The 20637-nt window shown below is 42.6% G+C and overlaps 1 protein-coding gene across 2 annotated transcripts in view; it reads left to right on the forward strand.

Moving 5' to 3' along the window:
• Positions 1–20637, forward strand: part of LOC100703522 (nuclear factor of activated T-cells, cytoplasmic 1) — a 60041-nt gene that overhangs the window by 16748 nt on the left and 22656 nt on the right. For both annotated transcript variants that reach the window (XM_003443641.5, XM_005450666.4), the window contains exons 5-8: positions 3908–4080; positions 5070–5210; positions 13936–13991; positions 16003–16135. In XM_003443641.5, coding sequence (XP_003443689.2) covers positions 3908–4080; positions 5070–5210; positions 13936–13991; positions 16003–16135 — 503 coding nt within the window. The remainder of the gene's footprint in view (positions 1–3907; positions 4081–5069; positions 5211–13935; positions 13992–16002; positions 16136–20637) is intronic.

Consider the following 20637-nt stretch of genomic DNA (forward strand, 5'->3'; position numbering starts at 1 on the left):
GAAAAAAATAAAACCCAACAAAATGGATCCAACCATCATGGAAGCCACTTTATGCACACCTGTGTTTTTCTAATGGGTCAGAAAGTCTTCTGAAAAATCAACATCGTCATTCGCTGGACAGCAGTGGCTGTCTGCTGCACCATTACCAAACAGAAACTTCTGGAACAGAGCTATGTCAGTGTCATTCGTGAAGCAGCTGGCGCAACAGTAGTCTTTCACTTTAATGAATGAAACTGACTACACAAGGCAGATTGGATACACCTCGTAGAGCTCCTCTGTAAACTTTAAATTAGGCCAGTCATCTTATATTTTAGTCGTTTTACACTGAAAAAGGTTCATAAAATGGTTTCTTTTAATGAAATTAAACTGGATATACATAATTTGATGTGTCACATATCACATATCACAGTGTAGCCAAGAGATAAAGAACATATAGCTTTTTTTAAATGACAAAAAGTGTCATAAGTGTCTGGCCTTAATGTTCAGACTCAAGGACAAAGTTTTGCTGTACTTGCCTACTAAGTACATGAGGCTCTGGGGCAACACAGGATTTCTAGAGAAAGTCTGGAGGCTGTTAAAGAAAAAAGAAAAAAGATGGATGATCAACTAATCCTGACACTGAAGGGGAAAAGACAGGCCATCTAACATTGGTAAATAATAGAAAGTTGTTTGCTTTAGCATGGTGGCATGATGATGATGAATTCCAAATATGCTTTCATCACATCTGATCAAAAGTTTCAAACCCAAAATAGCGTAAAACGTGTTTTAGAGTCAAGTCAAAATAAACGAGACCGGCTTTAGTGATTAGGACTTACAGTGGAGACCAAGATTAAGTCTTTGTCACCGAGCTGCTGGCTGATACGAGCAAGGCAAGTTTAAACAGTTTACTGCAGGTAACTTCTACCATCTGTACTGATTAACATAAAAACGGAGACCACTGTCTAAAATTCTGGGGACGTGCTGCAGGTGGACCAAATTCACAGCTTAACTCAGCATAGAAGAAGCGCTGATGAAACAAAAAAGTAATCACCTGTTTATTCATAGCATTAAAAAAATCTATGTTTTTGATGTAGTTTTAAATGTAAACTTGCTCCATCTTAAGGAGCAGAGCATCAGTTTTCTAGGGCTGAAAAGTCAGGCCCAGGCTCTGTCATCCTCCCTCTAGACTTGTAGTAAGCCAGCGGCTGTGCTCTGCAGTGTATCCAGGCAGTAGCTCCTGTCCTGGGGCTCCGTTTAGACTAGGCAGCAGTGAATTTATTGGACTGAGGCCCAAAGCTGTGTGTTATGGGTAAAGCCACTGTATCTTAGCACAGGTTACATAAGGCAATTACCTCTTACTGTTTATTCTTCACCATTTAGACTTTAAGTGCATATATGTTTTTAAATGAAAAGCATATAGGTGATGCATCTCTACGACACAGTTTCATGTTTGTATAAATGTTGGGGATCATGAAGATTTATGGGACATGAGAGCTTCCTGACCGGACAGTGGCCCTCTTTGGCGAAGCGTAGATGATTTTAACATTTGTATTACATTACAGTATCATTTCCAATAATACCTCAATATCCTTTATATTGTAACATATTAAAGCGTACTGTTGGCCTGTTTTGCTTAATGTGTCCCCTAGGCTATGATTTTATACCAAACCAAACGTTCAAGAGGAAGTTTTTTTTTTCTCTTTTTATCGTCAGCGCACAAGAAGAGGAGTTTTGTATTTCTTCCTGACTATCTAAACAGTGAAAGATGGAGAAACGTCTTTAACTGTCTCTCTCCACCAAGCTGTTAAAAAGTTGCCTTGATAATGCAGAATCCATCTCGCTGTGCACACGCCAGCTATCATTTGTGTGGGATGCAGACACTCAAGAACTGCAGTCAAACTTTCAGAAAGCTTCAATCTGGGTTTTTTTTCCTTTCCGCTTCTAGGATGTTTTATCTTCAAGCACACCAACCACCTCTGCAGATTCTAACTACTATAACCTAATAAGTGAGAAAGCATTCATGAGAGGATGACAGTTATGACTAGAGTAACTTTATTATGCCCATCATCTTGCTCTTGTTTAAAACCACAGACTGGTGGCATATTAGTGGAAAGCTGTGAAACCTTGACCTGTACGCTGAGTGGATCTGTGGTGGTTTTCTCATGCTGTGGGGGTCATTGGTCATCTTGTCTGCTAAAAGGGAATGGTTCATTTGAGTGATCGCCTTTAATTCTATAATGCCGCGTTTCTCTCCTGATGAAAGTGGTGCGTTTAACGTCCCCGATCCCTGGTAGATAAGGGCTCACTGAATAGTTTGATGAGCTTGAAATTGATTTAGGTCGTATGCTACAGCTTTTTGCCGTCACTACATCTTGACCTATTTGAACACCTACAGGAAATTTTCTTTTTTTCCAAAGATTTTTCCTAATTTGGGAAATGTCTTTTAGAAGAATGGTTTAAGCTCCTCAAGGCATACTGAATTCTGGCAGAAACTGTGCAAAAGTTTATAGCAATGTTATGAGTTTATTGCAAGTTACAGATGTGGGTCTAGTAAATTTGGGAAAACATCAAGTTTGTATGTTGATAATCCCTGTGGAATTGTAGGCTATGACTAATATCTGCAGTCCCTCCGCTCTTTCTTACCGTGCTATCTGCAACCACTGCAGGATTTTTCATAGAAACAAGGTTTCTACTGCCACAAGGGTTTGTTTAAAAGCCAAAAGATTTGGTTTAACATATTTTAACTCTATCTAATATGTTTGGGTTTGTTTTCTTCTTTTTCCTCAGTGTCGGTCGATCATTTCATCTAGATTTCCATAGGTTGGTCAGCAGACATACGTCAGACAGTGAGATGGTCATCCTAAGTTTCCGATAGTGCCAAAATTTCATCATATGTTATGTTAAAGTGCAAGATAGTTAGAACACCAAAACACCAATCCTTTATGTTGCTCGTTTTTCAGTGCTGATAAGCAGCGGGTAGTCAGCATGCCTGTTATTTTTCTTTTCTTTGAATTGTACAAACCAAAGTCAAGGGAAAAATGGATTGGTATAAAACCTGACATTTACCATGTTCCAGGAATCGCTCCCAAAAAGCTACCATGTAAAATAATTTAAATGCCAAACCATATCCCATCTGTATTCTCTCACTTTTTACCAGCCACACTAGTTTTATGTAAATTTATGAAAGGCCATGCCTGCGAATGAATGCCCTTTTTCCACTAAGAAAAGGGAAAGAAACTCTACACCTTTACCTCCCAAATTGTGAAATGAAATAAATAAAGAGAGACAGCTTAAAAAAGGGGGCTATTAGCACATGTGGCAATGATTAATAGCGGTTTTAAACCCAAAACGCATGAAGTGAATGGTGTGAACGGACAAGGCAGGCTCGGTGTACTCCTACAGAACGGTGACTGTAACTGGCGATGGGACCTTGTGTGATACTGGTAAGCCATGGTGCGCTCAGTCCACATTTCTCTGAATACTTGGACCACTCTGGCCATTTAAAACCGTGATGCAAACTCATTAATGTCCAACTTTTCCTTTGATGACATGCTGGATTAATAATGACGCGGTCATGCTCCGATAAACTTCCAGTGCATGATCTGTAACACCAGTGGGGACTTCACTGCTGGTCCCGATGCGTAGCAGCTATTTTTGATTTCACAGCCAAGAGTAAATCAGATAGGCTCCTGTTTCAACCCTTGGTCGCACTTTTCCATGCTTTTGCATCCCGTAGAAAGCTACCCTGTGTGACTCAGGGTGTGAAGCAGAAGAGAAAGAAATTGGTGCTTTCTTGAAATGCTGTAATAGAAATGGTTCTGGCTTGGAAAAAGTAAACAGTGAACTTCACCTTTCCGTCACCTTTTCCTGTGTCATGTTGTCTCGGGGATATAGTCTTCAATTGCGCGTGTGCTTTCCTCTGTTCTAGAATTGATTGTGCGGGAATCCTGAAGCTGCGTAATTCAGACATTGAGCTTCGCAAAGGGGAAACGGACATCGGACGTAAAAACACACGTGTGAGGCTGGTGTTTCGCGTGCACATCAACCAACCCAATGGCAGGACCGTGTCCCTACAGGCCGCTTCAAACCCCATTGAATGCTGTAAGTCTTACACACACACACACACACACACACACACACACACACACACACACAGAGGCAAACACACGCACAGAATTAAACACGAAACCTGGCATGTCTTTTCTCTTGGCTTTGCACTCAGGTGGCATCTATTGTTGTAGTCCAATAAAATGAGCTACTATTTTATTGCCTACTGGAGCAAATTCAGTGCATCTGCACCCAATAAGCTTTATTTGATCAAAGGTATTTGCCAAAGCAATAGATGCATTGTGCACGATGCCAAACACACGTGCTATCTGTCTTAAATTCACATTTTACGACTGAATGCACAAGTTATTTTGGTAACACTACCCCATTAGCGCAGGTTTCACAAAGGTCGTTTGCCAGCCCCACTTTTTGGCACGGTTGAGTGAGCACATTGAAAGAAACCTCTGTTCTCTTTGTCATTCATTTGTGTATGAGGGGTGTGATGTTATTTGCGCCCAAGGAAGCCAGTTAAACTCAGCTTGTGAGACAGAGCTTGCGTTATGGTTTATGGTCCAAAGTGGAGGTTAATCTGAGTTGGTGCATCATATTTAAATGTGAGGTGTAAAGTTATTTAAAGCTCAGATTTATAAATAAGATCCACAGATGCAAGGTGATACTGTATATCTATACGGCTGTGAATGTGGTGACCAAATTCTACAGGTCAGAGGTGACTTGCTGGCATCACTTCATGCAAAGTAGAGGCAGGTGGTTGGCCATAACAACCATGAAAATATTGTTTTGATCATTTGTGCGCCTTTTTTTCGATGTCATTTAAAGAGCAGCTGTTGGCTGCAAACCTCTTAGCTAGGGGGTCATGAAATCATCATAATAAAGTTGATAAGCCTGTTTTCCTAACCAAGAACTGCTGTTTTACTGGCTGTGAGCTGGGCTTGTGCTTCCCGGGGTAGCTGGGGATCAGGCGGTGTGTTAGTGGAATCTTGCGCACCATTTTGAAACCTGTGTTTGTGTGTCTCTTTCAACAGCCCAGCGTTCGGCTCAAGAGCTTCCCTTGGTCGAGAAGCAAAGTATGGACAGTTGCCCTGCCACAGGAGGCAAAATGATACTTCTAAACGGACTCAACTTCCTGCCCGAGTCCAAGGTGGTATTCGTGGAGAAGGCCCAGGGTAAGCTGAAGTCACCGGGCCATGTTTACCGCATTTCAATTTCCCTTTTTAATGCCCCTTTCTTTTCTTTCTCCCCGCTCTTCGTCAGTCGCATTTTCTTAGTCTCTCCTCCCGTCAAAATAGAGCAAGACTTGCCAGCGAGCCACATGTGGTGTGCATTAGGCCACTATATTTTTAACCAAAGCGTATTTACATTTGCTGAAGTTTCCATTGCCTGTTCAGCGGCGCTCGCCACAAGTTAAGGAATGAATCACAACCAGGGCATGTGCAACGTCTCTTTCTCTCACTTTCCCTCTTTCCCTCGCTATCCGTACCTCCCTGACTCCCCCTGCTTTCGATGGTTAACCCTTTCACTCGCTTGTTTTCCGTCACTCTTTCTTCCGCCCTGTTCTGCCAGACGCTCACCCTGGCCGGCTGTCGGAAACCATTTCTTTCTTTTTCTTTTTCTTTTTTTTGGTCTAAACTTTTTCGCCATATGTTTCTCCCCTGTGTGGGTGGGTGGGTGGGAGTGAAAGTAGAAACACTAGTGATCAGGTTTTCAGTTTGAATAATGATTGTGATCATTTCCTTGATTGCACCCAATAAATCAAGGCAAAGGTCAAGTGCAGTAGTAGCTCTGAAGTCAGCTGAAGCACGATGTGACTGCTGCCGCTGCTGCTGCTGAGCAACACTTACAGTAAGACAAGGGAGCAACATAAACAAAGTTGTGAGAGTGAGATAATTGTGTCATCCAGTTCATTAACCATGAATTTCAAAATTGCTGAAGATTATCGCACTTAATCCACACTTTCCAAAACACTTCACACTTCTGCTGTAAAAATTAGCAAGTGGTCAGTGAACGCAGAAATAAAAAGTGAATCATTTATTTACTTATTTTCCTCAAAAAGGTTATAAAAGTAAAATTCAGTCTCAAAATTGGAAGGAAGGAAGATTTTGTTACCCTTCACTGCATGGATCTCTCCCTACTTGCCCCCAGCTTGTTTGAATGGTCTACTCTTAAGGACCTAAGGGCTTAAGGAGGAAGCAGCAACGGGTTAAGGAGAGGTGGATGAACTCGGTAATTTGGGGTATCCCTTCTCCTGGTTTTAGTTAGTCATGGAGGGGTGTGGGGGATCCCTTGAAGAGGAAAGCCCATACATGGACACCTTTTGCCTTCTTGGTAGTATTTCTGTTCTTTCCTCACTCTCTTTACCTTGATATTCCGCTTCCTTCTTTTTCTCTGTTCTCCCTCATCCCTCATTTTTTCTCACCTCTATCCCCGATACCCGCTAAAGACATTAGGAGCTGCGGAGCTCTACGCTAGCGGGATCTCCGGGCTCGTGGCTGCCATTGACATCTCGGTGGTTTGTTTTCCGTCTCTGTGGTGTCCAGAAGGGAGAAAGAGAGAGAGAGAGATCGAAAGCGAGGTTGTCTGTCTACTACTTAGTCTGCTTTTATGTGAACTTTAATGACCCACCATTTCCAGGGTCTCCTAAGTCAAAAAGCCCATTACAGAAAGACTTACGCACCCTAAACACACGTGCACACGCAGGAACACACACATCACTCACTAATGGCAACTATGTACGAGCAACTATGAGCACGGAAAAGTACTTATGTCCTAAATATACTGCAAAAGATTGTCCTTTGGCATTTTAATCAGAGAATCCTGCTGTTTCGTGAAGTTTTAGACTTCAGGATTTCTCCGATTGTTGATTTAGAAGGGCCAAACTGGGATGAGGAAAAAAGAAACCAATAAAATTATAATTATATTACAGAATTATTCTATAACTTTGGTTTTATTTTCCTCTGGAAAAGTTCATGACTAAATGCATCCATGAAATACAGAGCATCGCGCCGCAATAATTACCACTCGCAGACATGTGCTTACACAGTCATGCGTATGTACAGCCAAGGCCTTTGTGTGGCACAACACCAATCACTGATTTTGCCTCAGTGGTGACAGCTATTACTGTTGCTGCCATCAGAGGTCAGGACGGCTGCTCACTTTCCAAAATTGACTCCAATAAACACCTTCAAGAAAATTCCACAAATCCTAAGGAGCAACAGGCTGCTTTAGGAGTACCAATCCAACTTGTGTGAATAATTGTATACAGTCAAAATCCTCCAAGTGGAGTGAGGGGGCAGATCACACAGAGCACAAAAGCCTATTAGCACAAATGAGCTATAAATCATAAATACATCTACTTCTCTAACTGTTTCCATTTGTTGTGTTTTTTTTGTGCAGGCTGTAGCTGTTTTTGGCATACACGCAGATGTTTTTGAATTGTCTGAAACACCAACGCAACAAAGACAGATATCAATTAATTACAGAGCTCTGTTAGTGGATGCCATCAACATTTGAGAGATTTGCTGTTTGCAGTTTGTGGTTAAATGAGGACACCAGAGACACACAGACATCCAGTAGTCTTTAGAAAACCACTGACACATGTGGCCACTGGCATTATCTTCTGTACAAGGAGCAAAATATCATGCCGTGAATACACAGTAATGCATCTAAGAGCAAATGATTGTTTCGTACAAGAGCTTAAATACATAAATCGGACCCACATGTACTCTTAAATCATAGCACCGCTCTGTTTGTCGACTTTAACCTTCCTCTCCTTCTCTGTTGTTTTGATTGTCTGTCTGTCCCCCCGTGAGACATCCGCAGTATCAAATGAGCAGAGCTCATAGCTGTTGCCACTGCGGGAAACCTTAATGCACCTTGAAAAATAATTACTTCTACTTTTTAGATGCCATGTCCATCCCCACTGCTCCACTTCATCACCCACAGGATAACTGATGCAAACCGGTGCATTCACGTGTGTACAGTACGTGTGTGTGTGTTTGTTGTTGTGTACCCGCTGCGGCTGCTAGCCTGCGGGCCTGTTTGCGTTGTTCAGTAGGAAGTGTTTGCAGTGAGTCATCCACAAAGGATTCCCTGTAGAAGGGGTGAATCGGAAAAGACAAGACCCCTTAGACTGTTGAGAGGGGGGAGAGGAATAGGAGGTGCAGAAATGGGCGGGGCTTCCGTAGAACTCTTGAGATATTGGCGTATAGAAATGATCAGATGTTATGGTGCAAAGTGGACTCGAAGACCACAGATCACTTTCCACACGCCCCAGCGAAAGGTTTTCTTTGTTCATGTGACTTTTGTATGTATGCTTTTGCTCCATCAGATAATGCAAGATATTCAGACTGTAGGAACATAGGTGCTCGTCTTCTGTTGCAGTTTAAAAACTCCTTTCAAGAGTAATTCTGTTGATAATAATAATAATAACAATCTATGTCATTTTTGCTCTCTGCTCAGCACAGAGTATTGCCTTTCCCAGAACCACAATATGGGCATTTGTGAAACTTTCCATCTTTTTTGCATTGTTGACTTTGCTTCAGTTTTCTGTTATTAGTATTGCGTTTTGTGTCTGTGTTTTTGGTATACCCAAACCGCTCTTTTGGCATTGGATTAGGAAGACATACCTGGCGCACCTATTGCAATGTGTGTTCTGGCTTGCCCTGCTTTCCATGGATGGAATGAGTGCTAAAGGCAGGGAAAATAGAGGCACAGACAGACAAACAGAGAGAGAGAGGGAGAGAGAGCAAGCTGGGGAAAGCCTACACTCTGACTCAGAGGGGAGGTAAGGGAATTCCCTGGTGAGCCGGATAGTTTTTACATCTGGTAGGACTGGAGCGTTGCCTGGAGCTCAGCAGCACCATGCAGCCTGGTCTGCAGCAGGGAGAAGTCTGGTCCTCTCTACCTCTGCCTCAGGCTGGAGAGAGGCTTCTTAGCTCTAGCATAATCTGTAACTTTAGGACAACATGATCTACTACAGTAAGCTCAGGCTAATATTCCTCATGTGTAAAAGCTCCTCAGCATCGGACTGAAATGTTTGGATATTCATACCTTCATAGTTTGAAAAAGGCTACGATCTGAACTGCTAAGAGTTCATTCATACACTGTTTATACTTGGCTGAACTCTTCCACCCTGGGCAAGTTTAAACACCAGACAAACTGGTCGATGTATTGTACTTGTAGCAGTATGTCTAGACTGTCCTTTGGCTTCAGGCTAGGATAACCTTCATGGCTCATACTGGCTCATAGTTCTGGCACTTTGGCACGATAAGACCAACCTCCACCCCTGCTTCAGGCATGAGATTTGGGATCCTACTGTCTCATTAGGATGGTATACTGCCCTCAATTTCAAAATCAGTAATTATTTATCACTGCTAGAATGACTTAAGCTCTCAAGCACCTTGCTAGAAGAGAATCATGAGGAATGTGTGAAATGGAAGTTTGTTTCTTAGCCGCAGTTTAAAGCTATATTTGTGCAGTGGCTTTGGGGACATCTATACATCAAAGGAACCAGTTGTGTGATAGCAGAAAAATGTTTACATTGTCCTGTGGCCTCCACACATGTTTGAACATGTAAGTGCCAGAACAGTCTCTCGAACTGTGGAAAGATGGCCATTTTTGTCAGGGATACATCTTAATATCCCTCCAGTTGATTAGAATAGTGATATACCTTAATGAAATGTGGCTCACTACATGGGTCTTTATGACCGATTTGGCTGCAAGCTGTTGGAGCGACCCTGCTCTGATATATCAAATGATCATCTACCTGCATTCTTTTTCACCATTCGCTCAGTTTCTAAGTGCGGGTCTCGCTGTGACTCTCGCTAGGCTGTGAAATAACATGCAACACACCATTAAGAGCAGCAAGCTTTGATGTCTTTCTAATGCTATCCACTCTACAAATACTATCCAAATGTACAAGTGCAGATGATCCTCCCGCCATCATTCTGAGTCTTCAGATCATTTTCAAACTCAGCGCCACACAGCTGGACTCTTTAAAAGAAGCATAAAATTTCACTCCGCTGACCACCATCCTCCTCAGGCTACGACCCCAGGTCACGTCGGCTCACGCTTTCCCTGTTATACACCGAGAATAACTCACTTCCTGGCTATAAACCCATCATAAATCTACTGTCAAGTCATAATTTATACGGAAGCCCCTCGATCTGAAGCAGACCCACATTTCTCCAATTTCACCAGGTCTTAGATTGGCAGAATCCAGTCGCTCCAGACGGGAAACGCAGCTGGGATCAGTCATGGTGGAATCCCTTTTGGGCTTTTTTGGCTTTGCGCCTCATTGGGCAACAAGGCGAATGCCGTGAAAAATGTGCATAAAATTGCTGAAGCATTTTCATTCAAGGTGGCAATGGAGACGCAATAAAATGGAAAATAAACTTGACATAGGTAAACAGGAAAGAGATATAAATACTCTAAAATAATCTTCTCTGGAAAAGAAACGTAGCTGCAGAATATGTCTGGGTTGTTTCACAAGACAACCTCCGCATTTAAGCGTGTGATTCATAGTTTCCATTCTCAAAAATCCTGAAGTGAACTTGGTCAGTGGAAGCTGTTTTGCACTACACAATGCTTTTTGGAAGGAAAAAAAATCACCTCTGGCTGTCGTTATAAAAAAAAAGTTACATTTAAAAAAAGAAAAAAAAACGCTCAAATGCTAAAACCTGTGAGTTCATTGGGAGGTCAGATACACTGTTACTCAGCTATCTAGGGTTCTTAACTTGGGGAGGTAGTAACCAAAGAAGGACTTTAGTGTATAATACTAGAAATAAAACAAATGAAGGGGTTGGACTTTATGAGGTTTATTATAACAGCACCTCTGTTGCCAGGTTGTCACCAGGCAGGTACACAATATTGTTTGTTGTCAGGAACTGAAGAAGAAATGACTCGAAGAGGCCTCACCCTACGTGCTGTCTACTTGCCTGATGAATGAACATGTTGTCCTGGTTGTGCGGTGCTAGTCTTTGTGGACCAGATTTGCAAGAGTGAGTCATATATAGAAAAGCTGCCTGGTTAACATTTGAGCACAAAGTCTAAAAATAAGCATGCTTCCATTTGTCCACGTGCATGCATGTGTTCATTCACTTCTTTGTTTGACCAAGGCAGGATTATGCCGTACCAAGAGCTCTCCAGACACAGCTCTTATATGCCACTTATTGTTTTTGTGCTTCCCCTGTTATAATTCAAGTTGAAGGCCAGAACAAAGGTAAAGGATGCTGTGGTTGCATGTGTGCATATGTGTGCATCGGTGTGCATGCATTACGCGTGGGTGGACTTTGCTTGAAAGAGGAGGTGTTGTCAGGAACAGAAGCGTTTTGCAGATGTTGCAGGGAAGATGGAGAGAATGGAAAGTCCTGTGGTTATCACCCGTACGGCATGCCACAGGTGGCCCCATCCCAATTCCATCAAACTCTTAGCTTTGCTACATACGATGCAGTGTGATTTGAAAAACGTTTGACAGAACAAACTGATTTAGAGCTACCAAAGGTGAGACAAAAACAAAAAGATCAAGAGGGAGGCAGAGAGAAAAGTTTGAAAAACATGTTTACTAGTGGAGGCTGGGGTTGACGTCGGAGTGTAAGGTTTCCCTCTTGGAGTGTCTCCCAGAGCGGAGGCGGGTGAGATTCCCTCTTGGTTCCCCTAGACGTAACATGAGGAACGCTCATCTCTGTCTGCCTCTGTCTCTCCCCTTTTCTCTGACCTTCCCTGAGCCTGTGCTTGCTCTAATTGCCCTTCCATACTCTGAACAACTACACTGCATTACCTTTGCCTCATTCTTTCATGCACCTCAATCATCTGCCACATGCACGGGATCACACACCATGCCCCCTGGCTATTGCTATTCCCCAAGTCGTGCACTTCATCTCCATTGCAGTGAGGTACATTTCTCCATATGCAACTCTTATTTCCACCCTGTTCAAATACAAAAAAAACCCCTTATCTGATCTCTGCACCGTCTGTTTTTCTCTTCCCCCCATGTTTTAATATGGCCATTTTGGAAAGATATATCTACTGATGTTCACTCTCTGAATAATAAAGCTGACCACCCGCCCCCACTACCACATCTCACCAATAATAAGCCAGCCGTGACTGGAATCCTTTATTCTCTCACTCTCTGCATGATGTGAAAAACATAATGCTTTGGGAAAAAAAACAAGGGTTTTACATCTTCCAGAGCTGCTGGGCTTTTGCTGTCGTTTATGTGGAAACTGTCTCTGATTATCTTATCTGATGGCTTCCTGCGTCTGATGCTGCAACTCGAGTTGTCTGTTTAATCTGCAAACTCCTACTTGCGCCTGTTAACATATAGTAGCATCACACTACCCATCCATACAGTTGCGTCATCTGGTGTGCCACTGAAACAAAAGCTGTTCTGTGTCACTGTCATTCATGACAGCAGTAATGACTCATTGCTTCTGCTGAAAAAAAAAAAAAGGGGAGAAAAATCGCAGTGTGGTTGGTGTTGATTGCCGTAACAGAGCCCAGAGCGTCTGTTCACAAAGGTGCGGCGTGAAATCACAAAGAGAACGCAAAGAATGTGAACTGAGCTTCTGCAGGCTCCCAACAGCTGCAGCAGCACACAGGCCTTTTATTGCGAGGCAGCGAGGGGAAACCTCACCACAACAAGAAGAGAAGAAGGGCGGGGAAGAGAGGAGAAGAAATAGGGGGAGCAAAATAGAAAAAGAAAAAAAAATCTAATCAAGGATTTAACGTCGGGACAGAAATAGTGCAGAACTTCACAGAGACAGACGAAGTAAAGAGAGGAAGCATTCCTTGTCGAACGTCAGAGAACAAACACAACCCGGCTCGTGGCTATACCAAATCAAAGCGGCTTCACTTTTTTTGTGCTTTGGTCCAAAACCTTAAAGTCTTCACTTCAGACTTAGATAAGCAACACATTCTTACATTGGAGCTGCAAAAAGTGTTGAATTTGTTTTTGAGAAATGAAAGTTAATAAATTATCAATTCACTAAGGAGCTCATTTGAAAGAAGAGGGAAATATTTAGTTCATAATTAAATTCGACTAGAAGCAACTTCATAGAGTCAAAATACAGGCAGACTTCCTCTGGTGCATTGAAACTGGTGTAGCTAGAGTAGAATAAGCAGATGATCGATGGAGATTTTGGAATGGATGTCCTGAACAACCTGGATCAGGTCGAGTTTCAATTGTCTCATGATGCTTTATATTATAACGTAAAGACTATACAGTACTAGAAAGAAACCCCAACACAGCAACCAAGCGCTCTGTTTATGTTCCCTTATTATTCAAGAACTTGCATGTCATAAGTAGAATTTTAAATTCAATTCTGGGCTTAACGGGGAGTCAACATGGGAGAAATATGTGGTCCAGAACTCTTTTTAGTCCCAGTCAGAGTTCTGGATCAACTGAAGGCTATTCTGGGAGCTTTTAGGACAGCCTGATAATAATTAATTAGAATAGTCCAGCCTAGAAGTAATGCATGCATAACCTAGCTTTTCAGCATCACTGTGACACAGGGTGTTTCTAATTTTAGAGTTGTCAAAGAGGAGGGTGCGTGACAGACAGCCTGAAAGGGGGAGTGAAAAAACACTAGAGACAACAGGAGCAGGTCTATTATAGGAAAGAATAGTAACAAAAACGTTTGAATGAGGTGACTTTGACAGTGTGAAAATGAAACTGATGAAATAAAATAGATCCAAAACAGCACATATCAACAAGAACCTCAAGAGAACAGAATTTCTGTCTTTCTTATTGAATTTCTGTCGAAACTTTGATGATTTTTTTCCCAAAATCTAAAAGTCTGTAGCCACATTCAAGTTGAGGTCCATCTCATCTATATGTTGATGCAGTTTGTAAGGACCTCCACTAAATAATGCATTTGTCTTTTTGCAAAACAGATGGGCATCATCTTTGGGAGACGGAAGCCAAAGTTGACAAGGACTCCATCAAATCAGTGAGTGCACCTTACCAGCATGATTTATTTGAAATGCTCGTGCCGTCGTCAGTCCCACCTTCCCGTGAGACTTTTTCTCCTTTTCCTCTCTCTGTCTCTTCCTCATCTGTCCCCTGTAATGATGTAACCTTTGCTAAGTTATTACAAATTGCAACATAGACAATGATGTTTAGCCGATGCAATCCTGAATGGAATTTTCACAAAATCTCCTTAGCCTCTTGGAAGTAATTAGACGCAGGCTGTCATGTTGTTTTTGCATCTAATCCGTGAAGATACACACGTATGGGTTACACACACTCACACACACACACACACACACACACACACACACACACACACACACACACACACAACCCTCCAGCATAGCCAGACGTTTAGTTCACAGTGAGGTGTGCTGAATTGGGCTCAAACACCTCATCTACGTTGAGACCGTGCAGCCAAGTGCGAATCGCGCCACACCTGCTGCCTTTCATGAGGGCGGCAATGAGAAAATAAACCAGTGTACTCGTTTAACTGACGCTCAGTCGGACCGTTAATGTAAAAGCAAGCGAAAAGGGAATCGTCAACAGAGGGAATGAGGCAAATGTTTTTGTATGTGTCAAAGGGAGCTGCCTGAGCTCTGGACTTAATTAAGATTTCATCAAGGTTCATTAGGCCTGCTTTTTACTGTGGACAGAGTCAAGAGCAGAACCTGTTTGCTTGTGCAGGATGACAGTATGTTTTGAAATGCCGATTCTTTTCATCAGCTGTGTCAACTCACTGTAAACTAACTGAGGTGATTTACACTCGCACGTAGTTAACTATCCCCAACTAAAGTCTGCAGGTCGGGATGTTTGTCGTTGGCTTGCCGCTGCTGTTTCGCTCGGGTAAATGACTCGGTTGCATCAGTAGGACAAATATGGAGTGTGGTGTCTAATTGCTCCGCAGGGCCGGCTGATGCGTGATGGCTAGAGTCCCGGATGCTGGAAAATTAGCAGTCAGCATTGATAAAACACAAATCTTACAGTGTGTTTGTAAATCTAATAAACAATTACTTAGAGACAGCGAGCGAGAACAGGCCCTCTTCTTATGCCAGCTGTGACTAGACTACTGTAAAGTGCTCCAGTCTGACTGCCTGCTCGACTGTGTTTTTATTGCCATCCAGAGTGTGCTAACTTTGACGGGGTTGGGAGGCGAGGGGAAGCTGCGCGCACACACTTAACACCCTAAAGTCTGCCACCTGCATGTTTTTCTTTGTCATTATCTGGAGGGTAGACTGGTGCTGAGCTCACCTCCGACTTCCCCCCACCAACCCGTCCCTCCCACCTTCCTTCAAGTGCGGCGATGACCAACAGAAACCTGCTCTCTGTCAAAAAAATGCCTCACTCTGAGCCTGTTTAGATCCTGAGGAGAGTCACAGCTGCCCTGGGATCATTTTTTTGCAGTGTTCTCAATATATTTGCAAGTTCATATCCATCCAGACTTGCTGTGGTGTAGCGATGCAGATGAGGCGAGCAGGCAAGCCAGCGAAGGCACGGCTGTACAAACAAATAAGCTGGCTGCCTCCCTCCTCTCGTGCAGTACAGGGACGACGCTAAAGCTCCTGGGTTTTCCTCAGAGACAAACACAGGCACCGGACCAACCTCTTGAGCTCTCGTGCTGCATCTACACAGTCCAGACGTGCTCATTTAGACCTGCTCCCAGTCCAGCCTCTTGGAAACAGTATCCTGAATACTGGCCAACTGCAAAACAAACATAGCTGTTGATTAACCTCTTAATTCCCCCGGGTGTACAGTCATTATAAACCCATGCTGTGCAGTCTTTCCAGTCTTTTGAATTTGCAGAACTTCCTTCGAAAATATCGCGGTGATCCCAAGCTTTCCAAAGATGAAAAAACGCCTCAGCCTAACTTTGAGACAAAGCAAGAAATGAAAGGTTTAAACTACAAAGCTTGGTGGACAAGTACTAAAAAGAAGTTGGTTATTTAAGAGGGAACCTGAGTTTTTATTATCATATCATATTTCTGTTTTAGAACGCTCTTGTTGTGGAGATCCCACCGTACAGGAACCAGAGAATATCCAGCCCGGTGCAGGTTAACTTCTATGTCTGCAACGGCAAGAGGAAGAGGAGCCAGTCCCAGCGCTTCACCTACCTTCCTCCAAATGGTAATACCCTTTCTATTACCAATGACACTGCAACACTCCTATGCTTTACACAAGCTGCACGCTTTGCGTTCTTTATTGCAACTATGTTCCTTTTCACACCTTGACAGCCATTCGCCCTATTTTACCTCAGCCGTTAAAGTGCTACATGAAATTTGTAGCCCTTTTTTTTTTTTGTGAATGTTTTTGATGTTGTAAGTGGCAGCACTTGGCTGAAGCCTCTGAGCGAGAGCAGGAGGTGTGAAGTGTGTTTATTCTGCAGTGACAGCACGTTCCCCAGCCATGAGGTGCACCTACTGAGTGACAGAGCCTCCGAGCACTGTTGATGTAGAGGAGTCAATCTCCCAGCGACCTGACTTTCACACCCGGCCCCACACATTCTCTTCCAGCACACTTATGAATTGACAAAAAAACATTCACATACACACGCAGCCAGCCATTGCTTTGCCATATCATTCATGTAGCAACCTGAAAACCCAGTGTGTGTGTGTGTGTTTATCACAAGCCCCTGGCCTCAGTGTTTATAGACGGCTTTCACGTTGGAATTTGAAGAATGTATTGTTAAGAGTTAAAGAGTTCAGCCTCGAAATTACATTGCGAGCTATTTGCTCTTCACAGTAGGCACAGGTGAAATATCATCTTCAGTATCGAGCATCCCACGAGAATACCATTATTTTATTGCGCCGGTTTGCTCTTTCAAGCCGCAGCTTTCCAAATATGGTGCCATAGTAAGTCCTTGTTGGTCTGCTGAGAAGCGGCACCGAAACAGTTAAGAGCTTTTCAAGACACCGGAGAACTCTTCTGCCTCTTTAAACAGTAGTTGCTGAAGGCAGACTTAGCAAATGCTGCAGCTCATTTGCTCGAGCCGGTTTTGGAATTCTAACCAGCAACCGTGCTTTTACAAGGCACGCATTCCCCTTGTGATAACCAGCGAAATCCATTAGATCAAAACAGTGGTATCTTGTTTTCATTGATCAGAGCCTAATGGGTCTAATGCTTCTGGGATAGCAGGCAAGCAATGTGTTTAAAGACCAGAGCTGTTAATAAGATGTGACATTTAGATTATCAGCAGATGCATTTATGGCCTCGGGAGATAAGTGATCAGGATTTTGGATGAGGCTCTGAGAACAAATAGAGCACAGCCCTATTTGGAGATGGCTGATAATATGATGAACAAGTGCATTGTGGGTAACCGGACAAGTGTGGGACAAGACAAACTGTGGCCATATATAGCTGCTCATCTGTTTCATATAGGAGACAGAGAGAAAAGGAGATGCAAAGCCTTTTCAACATCCACGGCGCATCTCAAAGTCAGTTCTCTGAGCGTGCACGCAGCTCTAATTAAAAGATGGCTTGTTGTGTTCTTTCCTTTGCTGCCAAATAAACCGCAAGTACAACGTGGACCACACAAGCGGGGCCCATGTCTTCTCAAAGAAGTTTAATTAACTTACAAGTGTTACAGCCAAAGCGACCACGACAAGCTTTTTGAGTTCTATTTTCAGATACAGCATACGCATTAAAAAAAGTACAGCTGATCATATGAAAAACAGAGACTCTGTTGGGAGATAGCAGGTGAAGCAGAACATAGTTGTGATCGACCTGGTAAAAGTTTTGGTTTTATTTTTTTGACCACAATATTAAAATTGTTCTAATGATCACAAACAGGCTGCACAGTGATGATGACTGCAATAGTTTCACAGTTTCAATACTGCAGCAGAGAATGAGGAAACCCTAGTGAAGCTGTTTGCTTTTGAGGGTTTCAGTGTGTGTGTGTCAACAGTGAGTGAAACAACCGACACTGCGGCCATGTACTCGGGGTGGGCTGCGGAGGAGGACACCCACACACACGCATAGACACACATTGCTGTCGACACTTTTTTTTACTTCTCCTTTTTTTTGCTCGCTCGTATGAAAAGACTCTTCCGGCCCTATGTCCCACTTCAAGCACAGTTGTGGTCTCTGACGTTGTTTAGAAAGAACATTTCTTTCACACTCTGCTGTCTGTTCATCTATAAAAAGCAAACCAAAACCTTAAAATAGCCCGACTTGTTTAAAACAGCGGAAGGATGAAGCAAACACTCTCTGGGACCCAGATGCTAGTGAAAACCACCTTTATTTTCCATTCAGGTCATGTGACCATCTTGTTATTCTTTCACACTAATGCATATGTGGTTGGCAATACTGCGGCTAAACATTGATACCTGCATTTGAAGAACAAAACACATCCGGAGGGTGTGTGTGTGTGTGTGTGTGTGTGTGTGGTGGTGGTGGGGAGGGGGACAATAGAGGCAGTGATCTGTATGTTCACTGCCTCTATTGTTAATTAAAAAGTTTATATTAGGCCCGTCAGATGCAGTGGAAAGATAGCAATAGATGGGTGCTGCGGAATTTTGAGACATTGCCACGCTACTATATTGCAAAAAAATGAACGTGCTCTGTGTAAGTAAGGAAGAGGTGAATTGTGTATATAAAGCAGGAAACTGCTAGAGGAAGTGCCAAATACTGCAGTTCCTTTGGGCTGGCTGTTAAGGAAGATAATAATTCAGTTCAGGTCAATTCAGTATATTTATACAGCGCCAAATCACAACACAACACAGTCATAGTCCCAACAGTTGCCTCAAGGCGCTTTATATTGTAAGGTAGACCCTACAATAATACATACAGAGAGAAACCCAGCAATCATATGACCCCCTATAAGCATGCACTTTGGCGACAGTGGGACGGAAAAAGTCTCTTTTAACAGGAAGAAACCTCTGGCAGAACCAGGCTCATCTGCCGCAACCACATGGGTCTGTAATACCCACAGATTTAAATTTTTGCAGAAATAGTGCAAAAATTGTTTTGGTCTGTATGTGTAATTCCTCATTTCTGACTATTTACATTTTATGCATCAAATTATGTTAAGGCTTAAAGTTGCATTATTTGGGACAACTGTGAGTGACATTTGGCTACCGCTAGCTGGACTGTTAGCTGTCTGCTAGGTTAAACTGGACCTCTCTGTCCTGTTTGTGGTGTCACTCATATGACTTTCTGTGCACACAATTGCATCAACGACATATCTAAGAAGTCTGCGTTCCAGTTTTGGTGAGTAAAATTCCAGTATTTTATTTATATGTTTGTAGTTAGAAGGTATCTCAGGAGACGCCTTGATAACCAAACTTCATAGTATTAATTGATAATTTAGCAGCCGAACCGCTAGTCCAAATATAGTCATGTTTTACTTCAAAAGAAGAGAACAAAAGATGATGGCTGTATTTTTAAAGTTAAGGGTTTGCGGGGTGACTATAGTTATCTTTTATATGCAGTCTATGATATACACAAAGCAATCCCCACCTGTGTCCAAGTGAATACAAGAACTTGACCTTTACCCTTTATAGAAAAAAATAAAAGTTAATTTTCAGAATCTATAGAAAAACAGAGTTATACCAGTTATGGAAAAAATGTTTCTTCCTCGGGATGAACTGATTATGAGGTATAGGTGCATTTAGCCGATGAGTCAAGAAGACTGCTATTGTTTAAATATACCATCAGCAGCATTTGCGGTTGAAGCCTAAGTGCCTGTCTGTGATGATGAGATGTACATGCAGAACAACTGTCGTCTGGTTCCCAGAATGAGCTTCCCTTTTCCGAGCTCCCGTCCAATAATTCTTGCGTGTGTAGAGATGTGACGTGTTGCTCTTCAAATAAGAAACAGTTTTCACCAACCACATTAAACAACAAACGCTAAAAAATGCTGGCAGTGACCAAAGCTCGGGCGAAGAACTTCTCGGAACCCCTTTATTTTTACAGGCCGTTTGGAGATTCCTCTGTAATATCAAGTTCTATTCTTAACACAAATGGCTGCCTACTCTCCCCCACCAACACTGCATCAGTCTGTGGTTGGAGCTGGAGAGGGTAGAGCCAGAAACATGTTCTGTGACACATACAGGAAAAGTTAATGAACCACACATTGATCTTTTGTTGTAAATATTTGCACAGTCATGTTTTTCTAAAAAAAAAAAAAAATCTGGACAATGACTGAACTGTTTCTGTCAGGTCTGCAGCTTTGGGTGTTTTTACACTAACCTACAGTATACCAAAGCCCACGGTATGCTGTGTGTCCAGATTGCCTACACAGTGGGACACAGTGCACGAGGTACCTTTGAGTTAATGAACTACCACCTGCTCCATGTTAAATGTCACTGGAGATTCGTGCCGATAGTATGAGGTGTGTCCAGAATTTCTTAAAACGTTTTTCACAGTGGCGTAATAATATCATATTTTACCAGTGGAAAAGAGTGTTAGAACCTATTGCATCCTAAAATACCCCTTGAATTTGCCCAGAAGTACAGATGCTCTTCTTTAGAAAGTTTTTTATAAAGCTCACATAAGCCCTGCTTGCTCTTTTTAATGAAATACACAGATACAGACACACATCACTGTCCCTATTCCCTTCAGAGGAAACAAGTGCTCAGTAAAATACCTAGATCATTCCTGATCAGTTCAATACAAGCAGACAGAAGGGA

This window comes from Oreochromis niloticus, linkage group LG11 (genome assembly GCF_001858045.2).
Source record: "Oreochromis niloticus isolate F11D_XX linkage group LG11, O_niloticus_UMD_NMBU, whole genome shotgun sequence".
Classification (NCBI taxonomy): Eukaryota; Metazoa; Chordata; class Actinopteri; order Cichliformes; family Cichlidae; genus Oreochromis; species Oreochromis niloticus.